The sequence below is a fragment of the Rhinoraja longicauda genome, chromosome 31 (genome assembly GCF_053455715.1).
Source record: "Rhinoraja longicauda isolate Sanriku21f chromosome 31, sRhiLon1.1, whole genome shotgun sequence".
Classification (NCBI taxonomy): Eukaryota; Metazoa; Chordata; class Chondrichthyes; order Rajiformes; family Arhynchobatidae; genus Rhinoraja; species Rhinoraja longicauda.
Window position 1 is genome coordinate 20,372,041 of NC_135983.1, and position 21,547 is coordinate 20,393,587.

At 40.4% G+C, this 21,547-nt stretch overlaps 2 protein-coding genes across 3 annotated transcripts; one reads left to right on the forward strand and one right to left on the reverse strand.

Annotated features, from left to right (window-relative positions):
- Positions 1 to 9: 9 nt before the first annotated feature.
- Positions 10 to 10,821, forward strand: LOC144608382 (protein SET-like). Of its 2 annotated transcripts, none has more exons than XM_078426091.1 (8): positions 10 to 312; positions 1,937 to 1,994; positions 3,320 to 3,462; positions 4,885 to 4,988; positions 6,012 to 6,125; positions 6,960 to 7,130; positions 7,643 to 7,789; positions 7,970 to 10,820. In XM_078426091.1, exons 1-8 carry the CDS (start codon positions 240 to 242, stop codon positions 7,991 to 7,993), a joined length of 834 nt encoding a protein of 277 aa, XP_078282217.1. In that variant the 5' UTR covers positions 10 to 239; the 3' UTR covers positions 7,994 to 10,820. The 2 variants fall into 2 exon arrangements, with proteins under 2 accessions (XP_078282217.1, XP_078282216.1); XM_078426090.1 differs by lacking the exon at positions 10 to 312 and adding an exon at positions 555 to 668 and having other exon boundaries at positions 7,970 to 10,821.
- A 1,231-nt stretch (positions 10,822 to 12,052) lies between these two features.
- On the reverse strand, positions 12,053 to 20,791 carry LOC144608278 (uncharacterized). The gene is made up of 3 exons (XM_078425893.1): positions 20,782 to 20,791; positions 20,223 to 20,615; positions 12,053 to 12,207 (listed from the first exon to the last, which is right to left on the reverse strand). The coding sequence occupies exons 2-3, from the start codon at positions 20,584 to 20,586 to the stop codon at positions 12,053 to 12,055; spliced, it is 519 nt and encodes a 172-aa protein (XP_078282019.1). The 5' UTR covers positions 20,587 to 20,615; positions 20,782 to 20,791.
- Between the last annotated feature and the right edge of the window lie 756 nt (positions 20,792 to 21,547).

The window sequence follows — 21,547 nt, forward strand, 5'->3', positions numbered from 1 at the left end:
CGCGTGGTGGCGGCAGCGGTGGCTCGGAGTGCTGTGGTGTGTGTCTGCGCGCGCGTGCGTGTGGAGCTGCTGGGCTCGAGCGTTTTTTCCCCCCACTGTGGCGCGAGACCCACTCTGAGCCTTCGAGAGGGGGAAAAGAGAACGAGCGAAGGGAAAATTAAACAAAAAAAAGTGCGTCTAGAGCTTTTCATCTTTTTTTTCCTCTTTTTTTATTTCCCCCCCTCTTTCCTCCTTCCAAGATGTCGGTCCCAGCGACAAAGATGAGTAAAAAAGAGGTGAACTCGAACCATGATGGAGCAGACGAGACCTCGGGTAATGTCGAGGCGCGTTTTTTTGTGGCTAAATGTGCTTATTGTGTGCAATGCTGGTTAGTTTTGTTTGGAGGTTTATGCAAGTTGTGTGAAGGCCTGTTTTGAGTCGGAATTAATGTATGTAATGTGTGTATATGTGCGCGGAATGGCGGTCCCACGCTCCCCCTCTCGGTCAGGCTGGAGAGGAGCTGAAAGGCAGCGCGGGAGGGTAACTCATTCACTCCGGCGCCATGTTTATCAACTCGCGTACAGACGGGGAAAAAAAATCTCTCCTCCTCCTCCCTCATTGTCGTAAGGCGGCCGCCATGATACCAGGAAAGAGAAATGGAGCCGCCGCGGCCTGTTCCTCGGCGGGAGGTGTGTTGCCCACCACATCCCCCCCCCCCCTCTTTATATTTCTCCACACGCAAGACAGCCGCCTCCACGCGAAGTCAAGAGCGGGCAAGGGCAATGTACTGCGAGGGAGGTTCCGACTGCAGCTCCCCGCTAGTCTCTCCAACGCTTGGGGCGGATTGGAGACTGCCGACTGGGGGAAGCAGAGGCCTAACCACGCGGCCTGATGTTAAAGGGATTATCTGCTCCTTGTTGCTGGGACTGAGGCGTTTTGAACCGCGAGCGCCGGAAATACAAAGCCACAATACTACTTTAGACCATTCCTCTACACATGGGACATTGTGGAGATTACATTTATTGAGGCCCGCGTTGGTTTTGAGACTTTTGTCACTTCCCATTTAAAGAACAAAGTGTGCGTGTTCTTAGAAAACAAACAGCATAAATGTCCGAGGGTGGGAAAGTCAGATACATTTCTAGAATTTTGCAGGAATGAATTGAATACCCAAAACTAGAATCAAAAATCACATTATAAGACACGAAACAATTTTAATTGATCAGTTATGTTTAAGCGATTTTTCGTTGCAATTCATTTATTTTAGTTTTGTACTGCCGAAGTAGTTGGGGAAGGAACCACGCGGCCGATAATTTAGCCGGGGTTCATTCAACACAAAGGGAAGCAGCACTGAAACGTGGGTCGTAGGCGATTTGTTGACGTTTCTTGGTTTAAATTCGTTATAATTGCGATCGGATTGGGATGGAGGGAGGAGTCTTGGACTAATGGGTGTCTGACATCTATTTATGAATGTAATGTTCTATACGTTATTTTTCCGATTTTGGTCAATAATTTCGAAAAAAGAGACTAATTACATGGAATATCGTCTAGACGCAGATTTAGCTAAAATTCTTTCCGGATTTTTAATACTCGAATGTTGTGTATAAAAGGCTAATTCGGAGAATATTATGTCCTTTCGAGCTTGCCCATTGCCATCGAAGATTTTAAAAACATTTAGTACTTGCTTAATGTCCGTGTCAAATGATGCATAATCAAGAGTTTACTCACTGCTTTCAACACAAGTTTGAGGGTAGCATTGACTTGAAAGGGAGATTGTTTTCAAATGGGATTTAATAAAAGCATATTTAATGCAACTTTTTTGTTTAGAATTTCCAAGGAATTCATTTAATTCAAAGCGTTTTAACAATAAAGCCAGCATTAACATTTTTAAAATATCTGCTAGAATTGTGTTTTTCTGAATTTTAAGAAAAATCTTTAAAAAACACTACTTTCCTTACAGAAAAAGAGCAACAGGAAGCCATTGAACACATTGATGAAGTACAAAATGAAATAGACAGGTAACATTAAAGACACTCTAATTTTGCATTTCGGCTTCACGGCCTACAAATTATGTATTGACAGTTCATTGTTTGGAAATGTTTCCACTACATTTGATTCTGATGTCCCTATGACTTGATTTGTAGTAAAATAGCTTTCAAATCTTTCATTGGACATTAAAAAACTAGTAAATCACACAAGGTGACTTTTAAAGAATTACTATTTATATAAAATAACTTGTACTAGAGGATTTGTCTATTAATGTTATTGTGTTTTTATCAGTTTATTTGGGGTGCTTCCTCTGATTTTCAATATTTACTATCTGCTGATAATCTTAACTCTTGGGTTCCCTCTGAATCAGTTTCATTATGTTGTGGGCATATTGTTGGTCTCTGGTCCAAAGGCTCTTATTAGGTATTTGTTCCAGAACTGAATGATAATTCCTTTGCTGGATATGTCATATCCATGACAAATGGAAATGTTGAATAGTGACCTGTTACCAGAATTTTAACACATCTTTTAGTTCTTTGAGGACATGTTCAACTGGTTAAACATTGTTTGTTATTTGCCTTAATTTACTTCTGATGTCATCATTAATGTTATTTTATCTTGTCCTTTTATGTTCACTTGGAATTAATTGAATAGTTCCAGAAATCGCCAAATACAGTAAACACTGTCCTTTACTTGCTTGCCCTGCTTGGATTCCTTCTTTCTGTCAAGTTGATGTGCGCATGACTATGCAACAGTTGTGATTTAAATATTGTCTTGTTTGGCTGTAGTAAAACTTCCCATTACCTTTTAGGCGGCTTGATACAAAGTCTGCTCACTTATTCTATTTAGAAATTAAGTGTAAATCTTAGAATTCTTTGAATTTAAAAAAAATCATGTTTGAAATAAGTGAGATTCTGTCAAAAAAGGACATGGTTATGAAACAATTACAGTCCATTTAAATAGTCAGCTATACTTGTGGATTATGACTAGTTGGTAATCATTTGGATGGTAAAAAAAGTGGGGGGGGGGTGAAATAATTGCTGATATAAGGGAGAACTTGTAAGTTCAGTAAGAACTTGCTATCTTGGAAGTGGTTAGGGCAACTTAGTGTTGACTTTTGATTGATTTTGGCATCTAATGAAGGATGTGTAGTTCTAAGTTCTCAGTTAATATAGCTTCACCTGCTTTTTCAATGGTGCAGAGAGTGACTTGAAGCAATGAATGCCAGCAGGGGAACAGATGTGTATGGTAAAATGTTTGTCTTGAACTTAATGTATATTCCTTGTTATATCCCAAATATCGTACTACTTATGATACTTATGAGCCCTTTAAAGCAACACATCTCTTTGTTTAGACTGAATGAACAGGCAAGTGAGGAAATTTTGAAAGTAGAGCAAAAATACAACAAGCTACGCCAGCCATACTTCCAGAAGCGATCAGAACTCATTGCCAAAATCCCCAATTTTTGGGTGACTACGTTTGTCAACCATCCACAAGGTAAGTCATGAAATGAAGTAAGTTAATCGTAATTCTTAATTGTGTTACTTTTACGATTATTATATGGATGTGTGTTTCAAGATTGGGTATAGTGTAAACTTGGATAGATTAAATTTTCGTGGTCAAGTTTTACTGGTCAGCAGAAAATATCATTTTTCAAATGGCCCATGTTCTGTTTGTTACTATCTAAGTGGTGTGATACTTTAATTTAAAACTGCAATGTTTAATGTAACTAAACTTTGTAGCATTTGTAATTACTTGCCAAGGAATGACTCTCCTTGATGACCTCTGGAGGGAACCATTGCTTATTGCACTGGTAATTGAAAATTGTGGATTAACAGCCTTGATAATTTCAAGCATTGAGAATTTAGTATTTGTGTGGAATTAGCATCACTGGATTATGCTGCTTCTGAGTCTAGATGTTTATGTTTCCCACAGTAGATTTTAGCTTTTTGTACCATTGGCATGCACTATATAATTAAATCTTGCTGTCAGCTTTTTGTAAGTTTAACGTTTTCCCAGCCTTTAGGTTAAATACGGTAGTAATCATAAAGCCATGTTAAGTTATCTTCAGCTTAAATCTAAATTTGATTACTCAACACTTTTTGGGTTGTTGAATTAATTATTCTGACTGCTTTTCCATCTCTTGTGTTGTGGAAATTATCTGAATGAAAATGGTTTGCTCGTTTTATGGTACAAGGTAGTAAAATAACCCGCTTCATGAATGGTTTCTGAACTTGTGTGGAGGTTCTGATCGTTTCTGTGGTGAAATTGGTAGCAGTTGGATGCCACATAAACATCCAGGTTATTTGGCAAAGGGAGAAGATAGCAGCTATGCCTATTCCATCCACTGCCTGCCCCCCTTGCATTTCTGACAGGAAGTCCTAAAGCTTTGATGTGCTGGAGCTGAAAATTATGTCTACACTCTAGCCTGGTTGGCAAGCTGAACATTTTTAAAATGTAGTTTTAATAGTAGCAATACGTGCTTGTTTCTAAATTGTTATACGATTTAGTGCATAGGTTCTTTTTTTTGGATGCTTGCTTATTCAATAACGCTTGCAATTATGTGACTAAACATGCTTGCACGAAGAGCCTTTCTCCAATGTGCAATTAAAATTTGAGAAATTAAAATGTGTTGTGGGAAATTCCTGTATCTGATTGGAAGATGACTCGCTTAACATGTTTGAAGATGTTAGCTGTGGAATTCTGTCACCGGCTAACTTTAATTTTTGGATGTGGATGCATGTTGGCATGTATCATTTTTGTCATCAATTGTTGAACCCAAATCCTGTGATCGTGTTGATAAATATGCAAATTGTTAATGAATTCTGTGGGCTTGCAACTGCTAGGCTGATGCAATTGGTGCATCCGTTCTGGGCTGACAATCTTGAATTAACCGTAAAGTTTTCGATTCTTTTCCAGTATCTGCACTTCTGGGAGAAGAGGATGAGGAGGCACTGCATTATCTGACAAGAGTGGAAGTGACAGAATTTGAAGATATCAAATCAGGTTATAGAATAGATTTTGTAAGTACATCATTTTTGTGGTGACAAGTAATATTGTGTAAACAAAAATGTTCTATAGAACAAATCTATTGGGAAAATATTTTGTATGCACTTGGATAACTCAACAATGTTAAATTTATAGTATAATTTATACGCATGGGTTATTTCCTTTTAAGTCTCCTATAATGACTTGAAACTACAGCATACATAGTTTAAAAGATGCAAGCTGTGTGAACATTAGTTTTTTGAGTACCAATTGTAAACTTTATTATAATTCTATTTTTGTAGTAAAGTTTGGATTTTAACCAAACCTGCTTGGCACTCGTCCAAGCTTTTCTGGAGCTTGTAATAAAATGAAATTTTGGGTATTGATCCAGATTTCATCTCTGAATTCAGAGTAAATTAATTATTCCAAAGATTGGCACAAATGGGGACACTCGTTGTTTTGGAGGGTGAGTTTTCTGTAGTGGCTAATGTGCCAAATTGCTCCATATTAGAAACTCATGGGGAACGGAGGCGCCTTCAATGTTGAGTTGGCAGACAAGTCTTCTCAAGTTGTGGTGTTCGAGTTTTTGAAAGTCAAGATTCATTACGTGTTCTCGCTCAAGTAATAATGCATTGGTGTTTCGCCTATTGTGGATTGTTTAAGGTAGTGAATTCGAAGTAAATAAGATTTGATTATTTTGCAGGTCAGGCAAATTTTTAGATTAGTGTAGGCTTTCTGTATTAGGACCATTATTCAAATAAGAATTCTTTGCATTTGCTGCTGGTGTTTTGGGGAAATTACTTGGTGAATAGTCCGCATTAAATTATTTCCATTTTTCAATAAAAATGGTGCACTGGATTCAGAATTGCTTTTTGTATAGTTATGTTTAGAGTAATGGGTCTTGCAGTGGATGATTATGACAACTTTGTATGAGGTGATTTTATTTTGTTCTTGCCCAGGTTTTCTTACGCTTTCGAAATTTTGACTTGCCCCCTGCCTCTTAATCGTGTAAATCACAAAAGACAACTAATGGGCTTTTTTTTTTTTGTTGCTTTCAGTATTTTGATGAGAACCCATACTTTGATAATAAAGTCCTGTCCAAAGAGTTTCATCTGAATGAAAATGGAGATCCATCTTCAAAATCAACAGAAATCAAATGGAAACCAGGAAAGGTATGACCAATCAGTGGATATAGACAAAGAAGATGCATGTTAAACAAAAACAGAAAATGATGAAGAATCTTAGCATCGGTAGAAACATACTTATTGTTATGGGTGGCCTTTTGGTTTTACTATCTTAAGAATGGGAATTAAAGTTAAATTTCTCCAAGTTAATGGAGAATTGAACACTATCTTCTCATTAACATTTGTTTTCTTTAAGAAGTACTTCATACTACTCGCAAGTTGTTTATAAGCTAAATATCCAGTCCTATATCTTTTGACTACATTAATTTCTATTATGGACATTGATCTGTCTTTAATGTAGAGGCTTATAGAGAGGGTGGATTTGTTTTTTTAATCATTCCAGTACTGCTATGGTGCATTGTGTCTCTAAAATAGTTTGCTACTGTTTATGAGGTTGCTTCTGGTCCTTGAAGGGCTTCCCTTTTTACTTGTTCAAATTTGAAGAAATGTGTTGCAAGGAATAGAAAGGATCATGTACAAACTTGATTGTTAAATTTAACTTTGCTTTTAATATTGTTTTATAGTGCTGATTGAATTATGTAGATGGAGTACTTTCTTTAATAGAGCTTGCAGAATGCTTCAGAGCACATATTAGATCCACTGGTAATTGATGTTGAAATAAGTTACGGGTTATTTTTGCCCTTTGTTTTTTCCCTCCACCTTAATAGTAATGACATGCGCTGATTTGAATTTATCCTCGATTTTTTGCTTGAAAAATGTATGAAATGGCTGTTAAAGGCTTTTTGTACCTACTGGTAATGCATTTAAAATACCATTATTGATCTTGATTGTGTGCAAAAGATGTATTTGCTTTGTCTTAAGGACCTGACAAAGCGCTCCAGCCAGTCACAAACCAAAGTGGGCAGGAAGCGACAGCATGAAGAGCCAGAAAGCTTTTTTACCTGGTTTACTGATCACTCGGATGCAGGTGCGGACGAACTGGGAGAGGTTATCAAGGATGATATCTGGCCGAATCCCTTGCAATATTATTTAGTGAGTGCATTTTTTCTTTGCAAACGTGCACATTTTGATTGCTACTTGCCTTAAGAGCTAAAGGATTTCTGCTTTGCAGACAGCTGACATACAGGGAACTTGGCTTTCTATACAAAAGAACATATTTACCAGTTGTTGATCATAAGTGACTCGTGTTGGCTTCAGCGGATCAGTAGTCTGGCTTTGACTAGACTCTTCTCCCCATGCCCCATCTCAATTCAGTCACCATGGTTGACAGTAGTTTTGAATTCTAGATGTTGTTAAAACATTTAATTCCCAGCTGCTTTGTTTCAACTGAATTTGCCAATAGCTCCTTAATCTGAGTCTCGGTTGCAGTCACTGCTTTGTCAAACTATTACAGTAGCAAGCTTATGTTTGAATGATTATCATTTGATGTTGTAAATATGTTGCATCAGCTTCTATTTTATTTTACTTTGCATTGTTACTCTTATGTTAATTTTTAAAAAACATGTGTAGTCCCATTATTGAGAAGGATAACAATGTATTCCCAGGTTCCAGACATGGAAGATGAAGAAGGAGATGGTGAAGAGGAAGATGAGGAAGAGGAAGAGGAGGAGGGTTTGGAGGACATTGATGAAGAAGGAGATGAGGATGAAGAGGAAGATGAGGAAGAGGAGGAGGAAGGGGAAGAGGCAGAGGTAAGAGCTGTTTGCTTCTGGTGCTTGTGCTTCATGCTTTTTTTGTGCACTGAATGTCAACATCTAAATTTACCATTAAGCACATATCCTGGAATTGAAATATATACAGTTGCTCAGTTATCAGTTACTCTGGAGCAGAGTTTGGGCATTTGTACTTACGTTTGTTCTTTTTCTTTTTAGGAGGAGGAAGGCGAAGATGACTGATTTGTTTGCTGTTGACATTCACCTCTTCCCCCTACTTTTTTTTCTTTAGTCCCTGGGAGCAAGTGGCTGTCTCTTTGTGCTCAGTTTCCTTGTTCTCCTGAGGTCCTTAAACCATTATACACAATTGGGATGAGTTACATGCGCAAACTACAGTGGCAATCTCTTTCTGCCATTTTCCACGAACTGATATGAATTGTCCTCCAACCAGCTGATCAGCAGGCAGATATCCATAGTAATGTGATTTTTTTTTTACTTATTATTTTAACCCCATCACCACCAACAACTGCAAATTCCCTCTGCTGGAAGCCCAGAACTTCTCTCTACCTTTTGTGCTGTGACCATAGATGATTTTGAATAGGCTTTTTTCCTACCTGTTCTGGCCCAGAGATTACACTGTGTTTCCATGTATTGTGGACAAATAGCAGTTACCATCAAGTCCTTGTTTCCTTCTCTCTTGTAACAAATCGGGGTGTGATTGACGCACCTGAGGTAGATACAGCTGGTTGGGTTCTACTGGGTGGGTTTGTGGGGAATTTTGAGGACGTGGCTGTACTTAGCACGTTGATGCATTGTATATTTTTACAACATCCTGTGCAACTAAAGCCAATACTTTTAAATATTAATCGATTTGAGCCCCACAGCAGATGGTGACAACCTGTAGAATCTTATTGGAATCTACATTCTCTAATGTAATTTTTTTTTGTTTCACTGGAAAGGAAAATTGCTCAGTTTTAAACGTTAAAAGTGTACAAGTTGCTTTGTTACAATAAAACTAAATGTGTACACAAAAAGTGCGTGGTGAGTTTACTTTTCACCTGGAATGTTCTGAGAGCTTGTTATCAGACATCTTGAATAGTTATTTTATAATGTTTAGAGGAAATTCTATGGAACTGAAGTAATATCTGACAATGTCTGAAGAAGGGTCTCGATCCGAAACGTTATCCATTCCTTCTCTCCAGAGATGCTGCCTGTCCCGCTGAGTTACTCCAGCATTTTGTGTCTACCTAATATCTGACAATTATCGTCCAAATTGTTGTTTCAAAGTGGCCATTCCAAATTAAATTTATTGCATTGAATATTCTTTATAACCAAATAAGTTACAAAAGTCCTAGTATAAAGTTGAAAACCAGTCATGTCATCTGCTGTGATTTATTTTTTGGTATTGCAATTTAATATGCAATTTATTTAAATGCAGTATAGGCTTAAGAGCAATTAATGTATTTGGTCCTACTATTGTACACTAAGTGTTTCTAGCCTGGTCTGTGTTCAAATATATGTAAACAACCCGAATGTGTGTAATTAGATTTCTTTTCTGTATTTAATAGATATTAGATTGTAACGAAAACAGAATAAGATTGCAACTTGGCATTCCCTTTACTCAAATGGGTCCAATGCTACATTGCAAGTTTGATAACCATATTCTGCATTGGACTGCATTGCTCATTAATGGTGTCTCTTAAATTCCAAGATTTGTTTTGACTTCTAGTTAAGTTTAAGTTGTGTGTTGTCTTGGCAATAGCTATATATCTGATGGCCTGTTTTGTTGATCTAAAATGCGCCATAGGTACCATGCCAACTGCGATTAGCCCCATTTTACAGATTGTGTATAGATAATTATCTGAACAGTTGGGCTTGGTTATTGAATTTGGATTAATGGTGCAATACATATACTGGATTTGATGCACTCTTGAATACATTTATTTCTGGTTATGTTATTAGGGATTTCTTTTCATTTGGGATTCAATTATCCTATCAGTAATGTGACATCATTGTGAGCTTAGTTTTCAAAATCCTAAATGCAAGTATTTTAAGCCCGTTTAGGTTAATTTTCCTGTTGCTGTTTCATGATTTTTTTAAAAACTAAATAATAACCATTTTGAATTGCTATTGTGCAGTGAATACCAAGCTGTTTTGTGGTTTGAACTTGTCCTGATTCCATTAATCCTGATTCATGCATTTTGGTTGGATTTTTTCATTTTGCATTGACCTTTTCCCACGTTTGACTTTTCAGTTGCTGAGTGGGAAATTATATCACTTGCATTAAAGGTTATAAAATAGGCCATTATATATCGCTATACATGCCTTGTTCCTAAACCTTGCCAGAATGGTGCCCTAATTTGGCTTTTTATACTTGTTCTGCAAATGATCTACATTTCAATGAAATTGCTACAGTATTATGAAAATATCTGCTTAACACCTGCCCAGTACTCCCTTAGACAGTAATATAACTGGAGCAACTAATGACAGTTTCACGGGTGCAAATTACATTTCTGCTAGTGTGTAGTATATCACAGTATGATCAGGAGTATTGTACATTAGCATGTTTTTTCCCCACTGGGGAAATACATTTTTCTAAGAATCCTTCTATTGAGGCTGTATTTGCCCCTCCATTGTTGAAGAATAATTGTGGTCAAGCCCCTCAGCAAGCTTTACCAGCCATACCATTTGTCTTCATTTGGCAACTTAATGGAACAAAATAATTTGACCATCAGCCTGCAGAAGTTCCTATAATTTATGGTTCTGGAGGTGTTTTAATAAAAGATAGTATAACATTTACTGATAACCAGAGCCGTCTAGATTTTTGGAATTTGTTTACGTCTGTCCTGGCATGAGACATGGCTGTGACATCTTTGCTTGATGTTCTGGAGAGAAAGGTGTATAAACAATATTTTAGAACGTTCCACTGGTTTGTAGCCATCCATGTACTGACTGGGGTTTGTTTTACATGGCAGCCTGAGGTGTCGTGACTTCATCTTTAAAACTTTGTTTTTTAAACAAATGGTTCTCATCTGTCCTGTTATCAACAATAAAGTTTGTATACATGTTTTGCCACAGTGCTGTACATTGTCTTTACTGCTCAGAATGTCAATAGCATTGTCCAATTGATTAGCTGGACACTTTAGTCGTTTAATATTCGGCATAGCTTTGTCATTTGGCTATTGATAATACTTTTCTCTTCTACTTGAAATAGCAGCAATCTGACCAAATTGCTTTTTAATTGCATTTTGAGAATTGGCTATAGGCTTTTGATAGAACTATAGTTGAGACTTCTCTACATTAAGTCAGGAAAGAAATCCATCATAAGAAATCAAGCATTGTTTCTCTAACATCTATGCTTTGGAACGGTGTCTGTTATGTACATTGTTTAAATCCAAAATACAATACATTTCTGTCACTAGAAATGGTGCTCACCTGCAGAAAACTATAACATTCAATGAAAGGCAAAAATAGGGACTATTGATTTGTTATTGTCATGTTATTAATTTTGCCTGTGGAATTGATGAAGATGCTCCCCTAACTTGAATATGTATGAAAATAGATATTATTTGGCTTGCAGAAACCCTGATCAGCCTAAAACCAAATCTCTTTATTCTCCAGTGTTGATCTTGTGTCCAATGCGGTGGAGTCCTAAATTACTATGTTTTTGTTATTGATTTGTCTACTTCCTAAATTATTTCAAATGTGATAGCCCACGTCAGAATAAAACTGGCAACAAAGTGATGCTGGAAACATATTTGTTGGAAGTAATGTATATTTCCTAACATGTAGGTTGTGCTAGAGGTCTGTTTCAAATTAGTGGGAGAAGAGAGGAATAAAAATACTTTCACTGAGCCCTACCACTAACTACATCCAAAGAGCAGTATAGAAAACACTTTCATCTTGTCTAAACATTTCCTGTATTTAAAAAGGGCATGTTTTTGTCTATTAAATATGACTGGCTATAAACTAGTTTTATCCTTGTGCCACTGCCAGTGGTGATGGCAAGAGTAAAATCTAGTTTCAAAGAGGCCCACAATGCAAACATTTTTTATTATTCCTATTTCCCTTTTTAATTCATGACAGACCTTTCAGCTAAGAGGAACATTAAAAGATGTCAAACAAAATTTAAGTGTAAGAAGGAACTGCAGCTGCTGATTTAAACCAAAGATAGACACAAAAAGCTGGAGTAACAGTGCGACAGGCAGCATCTCTGGACAGAAATCTTGATCTTGTGAAAGTAGTCAATTACTCACCAAACAAAATGTTTATATTTTTAATTATAAAATTAAAACATTGATTTTATCGTTGGTATGACTTGGGCACCATAAGAAGTGTAGCAGCAAAGTTCTCTTGCAGAAGTCTGTCTATAATCAGGGCAATAAATGTCTCTTCAGATTCTTCAAATTCTTTATCTGTAACGTGTTGAGGCCAAATATTGGGCTGAAATGACCATCCTGATGAAACAAACAATCCACAAACATAAAACAGAAAGCAAACACATTAACCCTCTTCCGGACCATGATACAATGGCGACAGTGGTGACAAGGGGCTTTGCATATTTGTAAACAAAAGTTGAGACTGGGCCAAAGAAGAGATCTGTGAACTTGGACAATAGGAGTAGGCCATTTAGCCCTTCGAGCTAGCACCGCCATTCACCATGATCATGGCTGATCCACAATCAGTACCCTGTTTCTGCCTTCTCTCTATATCCCTATCATTAAGAGCTCTAACTCTTGAAAGCATCCAGGGAATTGGCCTCCACTGCCTTCTGAGGCAGAGAGTTCCACAGCTTCACAACTCGGTGAAAAGGTTTTTCCTCATCTCCATTCTAAATGGCCTATCCCTTATTCTTAAACTGTGACCCCTAGTTTGGGACTCCCCCAACATCGGGAACATGTTTCCTGCCTCTAGCGTGTCCAATCCCTTAATAATCTTATGTTTCAACAAGATCCCCTCTCATCCTTCTAAATTCCAGAATATACAAGCCCAGTCGCTCCAGTCTTTCAACATACGACAGTCCTGCCATTCTGGGAATTAACCTCGTGAACCTACGCTGCACTCGCTCAATAGTAAGAATGTCCTTCCACAAATTTGGAGACCAAAACTGCAAAACATGGAGAAAGATATGATTTAGAATCAAAGAATGAGGGGAAGGGATTCCAGAAATTGAAATGTGGATGGGTATAAACCTGACACAAAAAAAGAGTGGTGTACCAGAGCCTAGCATTGGGCAAATTTACATCGAGGGTTGTATCTTGGGGATAAGACCATAAAGATAGTTGAACACACATTGGAAAAATTGAAGCATTGGTAAATTTGTAGCCAAGTATGGTTGGAGAACATAAATTTTAAGTGAAAGATATCTGCTACACCCCCAGAAATCATGGACCTCTATCCATATCCCATAAGCCATCACGACAAATGTTACCATCAATGACAAAATTGACCATCACTTTAACACAGCACAACTGTTGGCGAGTTCAAGAAATGGGTGCTTCAAGGTCGCAAAATTCAAAGATAGAAGTGCTAAAGTAACTGGGTCAGGCAGCATCTCTGGAGAACATGGATAGGTGACATTTTGGATCAGACATTGAGGTGGGGGAAAGGGGCAGGACAAAGCCTGGTGAGGGAGCGGGGGATACAGACGAGGGGGGGGGGGGGGGTGATAGGCAACATGGTTCAACAAAGGCCAGAGATGAAAAGACAGTGGGATGGAATTGTGAAGACAGAAAGAATGGATGGGGAAGGGGAGAAATGGGTGCAAATCCAAGTGAAGGAGGGGTGGGGCAGGTAGGATAGATAGATGGAGAAATTGAGAGTTAGGGATAGCATCTTTGCGAGGGGCAGGGTGGGAGGAGGTGTGTTCCAGACAGAAATCTGTTGCATCAGCTATTAGATGATGCCTTCCATTCTAGTACATCCTATATGTCCTCTTTAGTAAAATATCTATTGCATTTGGTGTTCCTGATGTGGCCTTTATATTAGCGAGACCAAGCATAGACCTGCACTCAGTTCGCCAAGGCCTACTGGATCACCCGGTTGCTACCCATTTTAACACTTTACCCCCTCCCATACTGACCTTTCCATGCTAGGCCTCCTACATTGCCAGAGTGAGGCCACATGCAAGCTGGAGAAACAGCACCTCATTCTGTTTGCGTAGCTTACAACCTAAATGGTACAAACTCCAGTATAACGACCACGGTATTTGAGGACAAAGGACTATGTCTCGGACATGGTGGTCTGCAGCACAGGGGTTCCGCAGGGAACAGCGGTAGCTCCATTCTTGTTCACCCTGTACACTGCGGACTTCAGGCACAGCTCTGCAAACTGCTATCTACAGAAGTTCTCAGACGACTCTCCCATCGTCGGCCTCATCACAGGTGACGATGACAGGGTGTACAGAGAACTGATCAAGGAGTTTGTGGACTGGTGCCAGCGGAACCGCCTCCGGATCAACGCGGGGAAAACCAGGGAGATGGTGGTGGATTTCCGCAGGTGCAGCCAAGTCCCCCCGATACCGGTGAACATCCAGAGAATGGACATTGGGAGGGTGGACTCATAAGTACCTGGGTATTTACCTCAACAATAAACTTGACTGGACCAAAAACATCAATGCGCTATACAGAAAGGACCAGAGCAGACTTTATCTGCTAAGGAGACTCAGGTGCTTTGGAGTGCAGGGGTTGCATCAGCCATTTTCTATGGAGTGGTCTGCTGGAGCAGCAGCATCTCAGCGGCAGAGGGGAAGAGACGACAGCTGGTCAGGAAAGACAGCTCTGTCCTGGGTTGCCCCCTCGACTCAGTACAGGTGGTGGGAGAGAGGAGGATGATGCCAAAGTTAACATCGCTGCTGGACACAGTCACTGCACAGAGTAGCTCCTTCAGTGATAGACTCCTTCACCCCAAATGTGTGAAGGAGAGATATAGGAGGTCCTTCCTTTCCGCTGCTGTGAGACTGCACAACCAGCACTGCTCCCATCAGACGAGTCAACAGTAACAGTTAAGGAATACACAGTAAATTGATGACAATTATCCTTGTCTTTACTTTTATTTATTTTGAATGATCGCTTGCTATCCACTTTGCTGCTGTAACACTGTAAATTTCCCCGGTGTGGGACAAATAAAAGAATATATTATTATTATTACGTAACTAACTCAAACAATCACTATTTATCTATTTCCTTCCCCTCTCTTCCCTCTGCCCCACCTGAATTCACACCCATTTCTCCTATTCCCCAGTCTCTTCACCTAACTTCACAATTCTTACCTCTTCAATTGTCATCTCAAACTTTCACTTTTCATCTCTGCCCTTCATGTGCCTATCACCCCCCCCCCCCCTCACCTGTATCTGTTTGGCTTTGTTGTGCCCCCACCTCCCCCAGCTTTTCTCCCATTCACCCCCATGGACAGTCTGAAGCAGAGTTACCCCAGCACTGTCTTTTGTAAACCAACATCTGCAGTTCCTTGTATCCACAATACTCAATCCGTCATGTTTGATCCCCATCGCATATATTTCTGAGACATAGATTACCAGTTTATCAGGGAGTACAAATACCTTGGAGTGTACCTGGACAGTAAACTGGACTGGTCCAGGAACGCTGAGGCCCTGTACAAGAAGGGACAGAGCCGCTGTACTTTTTGAGAAGGCTTCACTCCTTCTACGTCTACAGTAAGATGCCGCAGATGTTCTACCAATCGGTGGTAGCCAATGCCATCTTCGCTGCCATGCTGGGGCAGCAGGGCGAAGGCTGCGGACACCAATAGGATCAACAAACTCATCAGGAAGGCTGGCTCCGTCCTGAGGGCGGAGTTGGATTCATGAGAGGTGGTCTTGGAGGGGAGGATGCTCCTCAAACTGTGGAGCATCCTGGACAATACAGCTCACCCCCTCCATGACACACTGGTCAACCTGTGGAGTACCTTCAGCAACAGACTGGCTCCACCATGATGCAGGACAGAACGCCACAGGAAATCCTTGTTCCCTGTGGCTATCAAACTTTACAACTCCTCCCCCTTCTGTCATGGGGTAGACCGTGACTGACTCCCCTCCATCTCAATCTTTGCACATCCCCCATGCCTTTCCACTCGTCACTTTAATTTTGTGTTTTTTATGACCGTTGGCAGATCAGTTTCCCTCCTGGGATAAATAAAGTTCTATCGTATCGTACTTTCAGCAGACCCACAAGACAACTAAAAAATAATACCAATATTGTCTACAAATAAACAGGTTAGATGGAAAAGCCAAAGGCAATTTTCTCTTCTAGGCCAGCATTGATTCCCTAATTGCACACATACTTTTCTGCCTCACAAACATTTTACCATGTGGATAGAGGGAGAGACTCAAGGATGTACTCAATGGTCTCTGGAAATTAATGCTAAATCTCCATTTACTCCTAGAAATCTTTGGCCTAAAGTAGATAAGGAAAATTTGGAATGCTTTTGAGAATTTTCAATCCATGCACCATGAACACAAAGCAGCCAGCACTGGGAAAGCACAGAATTTCAATGTTTCCCTACCACATAGGACATACCACATCAGTTGCCAAGTAACTTACCAAGTCACACTTGGCCACGTGGGAGAACAAGCAAACTCCACACATACAGCACTGGAGGTCAAGATTGAACCTAGGTCTCTACAGGGTTTCTTCCATCATGAAGTCATAGGACCACCCACTTGTCCCTTCAGGCACCTCCTGTCCTTTCTATGAAAGAGTCTGCGGTTCCTACATTGCTATTATCAGCTACCTCTAAACCCATAAAATTGGAGTGCAACCAAGTCCTCCATCCTGAAAGAAGACACCAACTTCATGCAAGTTACATTAGAAAACATGAAAGTAGGAGCAGAGTATATTACTCAAGCCTGCCCTTCCATTCAATATGATCAAGATTGATCTGTTCCAGGCCTCAGCTCTTCTCTGCCATTTCCCTTTAGCCCCCAATTCCATGATCTTTAAAAAGAAAGCTCCAATGATCGTGATTCTATAACTTTCCAGGATAGAGAATCATCAACCTCTGCAATAAATTCCTATGCACCTCCGTTTTAAATAACTTAATTGAATTTGTAACAACTCTCAGTTCAAGACCCTCCCACCCATGAAAAATTATCAACATCTACCACTGTATTGCTCATCTCAGAATGTTAAACTCCAAAAGAATACAGATGCAATCTTTAGCCACTTGCAAAAGGACAACCTATAGCCAAGGGAATCTTCTTAGGATTGCCTCCAAAACGAATATATCCTTTTATCAAATATGTTACGGGGACCAAAACTGTGTGCGGTTCTTCAGGTTGGCCTCACTAATACCCTGTACAATTGTAACTCACTAAACTAGCCTGAATGCATTTTGAGATTTATGTACAAGAACATCTAGATCTCCCTGTAAAAAATGATACAAAGTTACTTGCTGGAGTAACTTGGGTGACCTGCTACTTCAGCATTTAGTGTCATTTTTTGTAAACCAGCATCTGCAGTTCCTTTTTTCTAGATCTCCCTGTCTTTCACTAATTTATACATGCTCTCTATTTAGACAGTGGTCTGCCTTTTGATTCCTCTTAACAACGTTCAAAACTTCACTTTTCCATAATAAACTAATTTGTCAGGTTTTTACTCTTTGAATCTATATCCTGTTGCACCAGTTTAGTTTATTGTCACATGTACCGAGGTACAGTGAAAAGCTTTTTGTTGCGTGCTAACCAGTCAGCAGAAAGACAATACATGATTACAATCAATCCATTTACAGTATAGATATATGATAAGGGAATAACGTTTAGTGCAAGATAAAGCCAGCAAAGTCCAGTAACGGATAGTCCAAGAGACATCCAAGAGGTAGATAGTAGTTCAGCACTGCTCTCTAGGATGATTCAGTTGCCTGATAACAGCTGGGAAGAAACTGTCCCTGAATCTGGTGGTGTGCACTTTCACAATTCTATACCTTTTGCCTGATGGGAGAGGGGAGAAGAGGGAGTGGCCAGGGTGTGACTCGTCCTTGATTATACTGCTGGCCTTGCCGAGGCAGCGAGAGGTATAAATGGAATCAATAGAAAGGAGGTTGGTTTGTGTGATGGCCTGGGCTGCATCCACAATTAGCTGGAATTTTTTTTTACGGTCCTGGATGGAGCTGTTCCCAAACCAAGTTGTGATGCATTCTGATAAAATGCTTTCTATGGTGCATCTGTAGAAGTTAGTGAGAGTTGTAGGGGTCATGCCAAATTTCCTAAGCCTTCAAAGGAAGTAGAGGCGTAGGTGTGCCTTCTTGGTCGTTGCTTCAATATGGGTGGTCCAGGGGAAGTTGTTGATGATATTGACTCCAAGAAATCTGAAGTTTTTGACCATCTCTACTTCGGCACCATCAATGCAAACTCAGGTATGTGTACCGCTTTGCTTCCTGAAGTCAATCACTATCTTCTCTGTCTTGCTGACGTTGAGAGAAAGGTTGTTGTCTCGACACCAGGACACAAGGTTCTCAATCTCCTTCCTGTACTCCGTCTCATTATTATTTGATATCCAGCCCACAATGGTGGTGTCGTCTGCGAATTTGAAAATTGAATTAGATTTGGACAAGGCTGCGCAGTCGTGGGTGTACAAGGAGTAAAGAAGGGGCTGAGAACACATCCTTGCGGAGCCCCCATGTTGAGGATTATCATGGAGGATGACGTCCCCTATCCTCACTGATTGTGGTATGTCGGTCAGGAAGTCGAGGATCCAGTTGCAGAGATGAGTGCTGATCCCAAGTCCTGCGAGCTTGATGATAAGCTTGGATGGGTTTAATGGTATTAAAGGCAGAGCTGTAGTCTATGAATAGGAGTCTGACGTAGGTGTCTCTCTTCTCTAGGTGTTCTAGGGATGAGTGTAGGACTAGGGCGATCGCATCATCCGTGGACCTTTTGTGGTGGTAGGCGAACTGCAGTGGGTCAAGGCCACTGGGTAGACTGGATTTAATCCGTTCCATAACTAGCCTCTCAAAACGTTTCAAGATGATGGATGTCAAGGCCACTGGACAGTAGTCGTTTAGGCATGAGGTCTTGCTTTTTATCGGCATTGGGATGATGGTGGTCTTTTTGAAGCAGGTGGGTACTTCAGAATGCAGTAGGGAGAGATTAAATATGTCCGTGAATACTCCCGCTAGCTAGTCCGTGCAGCTACCAAGGACACGGCCAGGATCTCTGTCTGGTCCAGTTGCTTTCAGTGGGTTTATCCTCAGGAAGGCCAATCTAACCTCTGTTACAGTCACCCTGGGTAGAGGCACATCAGAGTCTGAAGGGCCATGTGTATCTGCTCTGTTGGCCTTCTGCTCGAAGCGAGCATAGAAAGCATTCAGTTCATCGGGTAGGGTCACACTATCACCAAAGATGTTGCCTGACCGTGCTTTGCAGCCAGTTATTTTATTCAGACCTTCCCACATTCTCCGTGTGTCCGAGTGTAAATGCCCGTGTGTACATGTTCCCCCACTTCATATAGTGTTAACAACAAACGTGCATACCTTACGCCTGCTCCTGTCTCCAAGTCATTAATAGTGGAGTGGGGGGGTGTTTGGTGCATTAATTTGTCTAAATCAAATTAATGCACCAAACACCCCCCACTCCACTATTTTTTGACAGGTCTCAACCACATTCCTCAATTTCTAAATGTCTCTTATCCAATTTTTTTAATCAGGTCCAAATATTGTCTGTTGATTTGATGTTTTACAAAGAATTATAATCTCAACATCTACCAAATGTTTCCTCTCAGAAATGGGTACATTGGATTTAAGTTTAATTTATTGTCATGTTTACTAATGTACAGTGGAAAGCTTTTGTTGCATGTTAACCAGTCAGCAGAGACAATACCTGATTACAATTGAGCCATCCACAGTGTACAACTACATGATAATGGGAATAATGTGAATAATATTTAGTGCAAGATAAAATCCAGTAAAGTCTGATCAAAGATAGTCAGAGGGTCTTCAATTAGGTAGATAGTAGCTCAGGACTGCTCTCTAATTGTTGGTAGGACGGTTCGGTTGCTTGATAACTGCTGGGAAGAAACTGAATCTGTCCCTGTGCGTTTTCATACTTCTACACCTCTTGCCCGACGGGAGAGGGGATAAGAGGGGGATCATTTTCCATTCTGTCATTCTAGCCCGAGGAAACCTATAGTGATCCTATAATAATAATATTATTTGCACAATCTATAATGCCCTGGAGCCATTTGCCAGAGCTTATTTCCCAAATCCTCGAACTCTTTACACAATCATTTAGGGAGTACCCTCATCAAACAAAATACACCGTTTCAAGAAATCCATAATTAGACTTGCGTTTGCCTTGCCAACAACATATGTATACACACAGGCACAAATCGCGATTGATCCCATCGATAACGACAATGGATGAATTACAAGAAAATGTGTTTTTAATGCAATTGCACAAGTGCAATACCTTAAGCGCTGTAACTCTGATATAGAAATGAAGAGACGGAAACAAGCTACTTGCCTAAATGGCTGTGACATCTGGGACACGTTGCCACTGTCCAAGAGTGTCCAGGAAACCAGGAGACGTGGTCGTCCGCCGGCCAGTGTTTGTGGACGGCAGCTCGCTTGAAAGTGAGCACCTGGAAACGAAGGCCCTGCGGGTTCTGGAAGAGCTGCACCGGGACCCTTCGCTCACCGATCAACGTGTCGTTCCTCTGAGCTAAAGCCAAGGGACTGGCCACAAATTTAAGGTCCCGACTGACAGCCACCTCGTAACCACATGACCTGCACAGCAAGAGCTCATCCCCCGACTCCTCTTCCTTCCCCTGACTAACGTTATGACCGCTCACGGCGGAGACCGACATCAGCAGCAACATCCACCACATCGCCAGGCCGCTTCCCACCCCTACCCCACCTGAGAGAAAAAGTAAAATAAAACGTGTTAATTTCCCCAAAATAATATGACTTTCAAATACATATTTTTATCGCCGTAGCCAGCAAATTATTTCAAATTTGCCTGGGACCCATGATACTGTAACGCATTTTACAGCCTTTTTAACTGCAGCTTTCTTGCAACTTACATTTAAGTGTCCTACAGAAGAAACACATAGTAATGTTAGAGCCTCGGACATTTATCTCCTCTACCCCCTACTGGCTGGAGGATTCTATACACTTTCTGCTGTTGAGATAGAATCACTTCATTTCACGGGTCCCATTAATATCACATCCCACTTTTCAAGGAGAATGTGCCACTATCTGAGTGAAGAAATTCCTTAATCCTAAATGACATCCTTCCGAAACTCATTGCAATAGTAAGGAGAGACATTAGCTTGGATGCTGTAGAATTGGTATGGGTAGAACTGCGAAATAGCCAAGGGCAGAAAACACTTGTTGGAATGGTATACAGACCACCAAACAGCAGTAGGGAGGATGGGGATCGCATCAAGCAGGAAATTAGGGATGCGTGTAGCAAAGGTACAGCGGTTATCATGAGTGACTTTAATCTACATATAGATTGGGCCAACCAAATTGGTAACAGTGCTGAGGAGGAGGATTTCCTGGAATGTATACGGGATGGGTTTTTAAACCAATATGTAGAGGAACCGATTAGAGGGCAGGCCATCCTAGACTGGATATTGTGTAATGAGGAAGGATTAGTTAGCGATCTTGTTGTGCAAGGCCCCTTGAATAATAATATGGTGGAATTCTGCATTAGGATGGAGAGTGACACAGTTAATTCAGAGACTAGGGTCCTGAACTTGAATAAAGGAGGCTTTGAAGGTATGAGACGGGAATTGGCTAGGATAGACTGGCAAATTATACTTAAAGGGTTGACAATGGAGATGC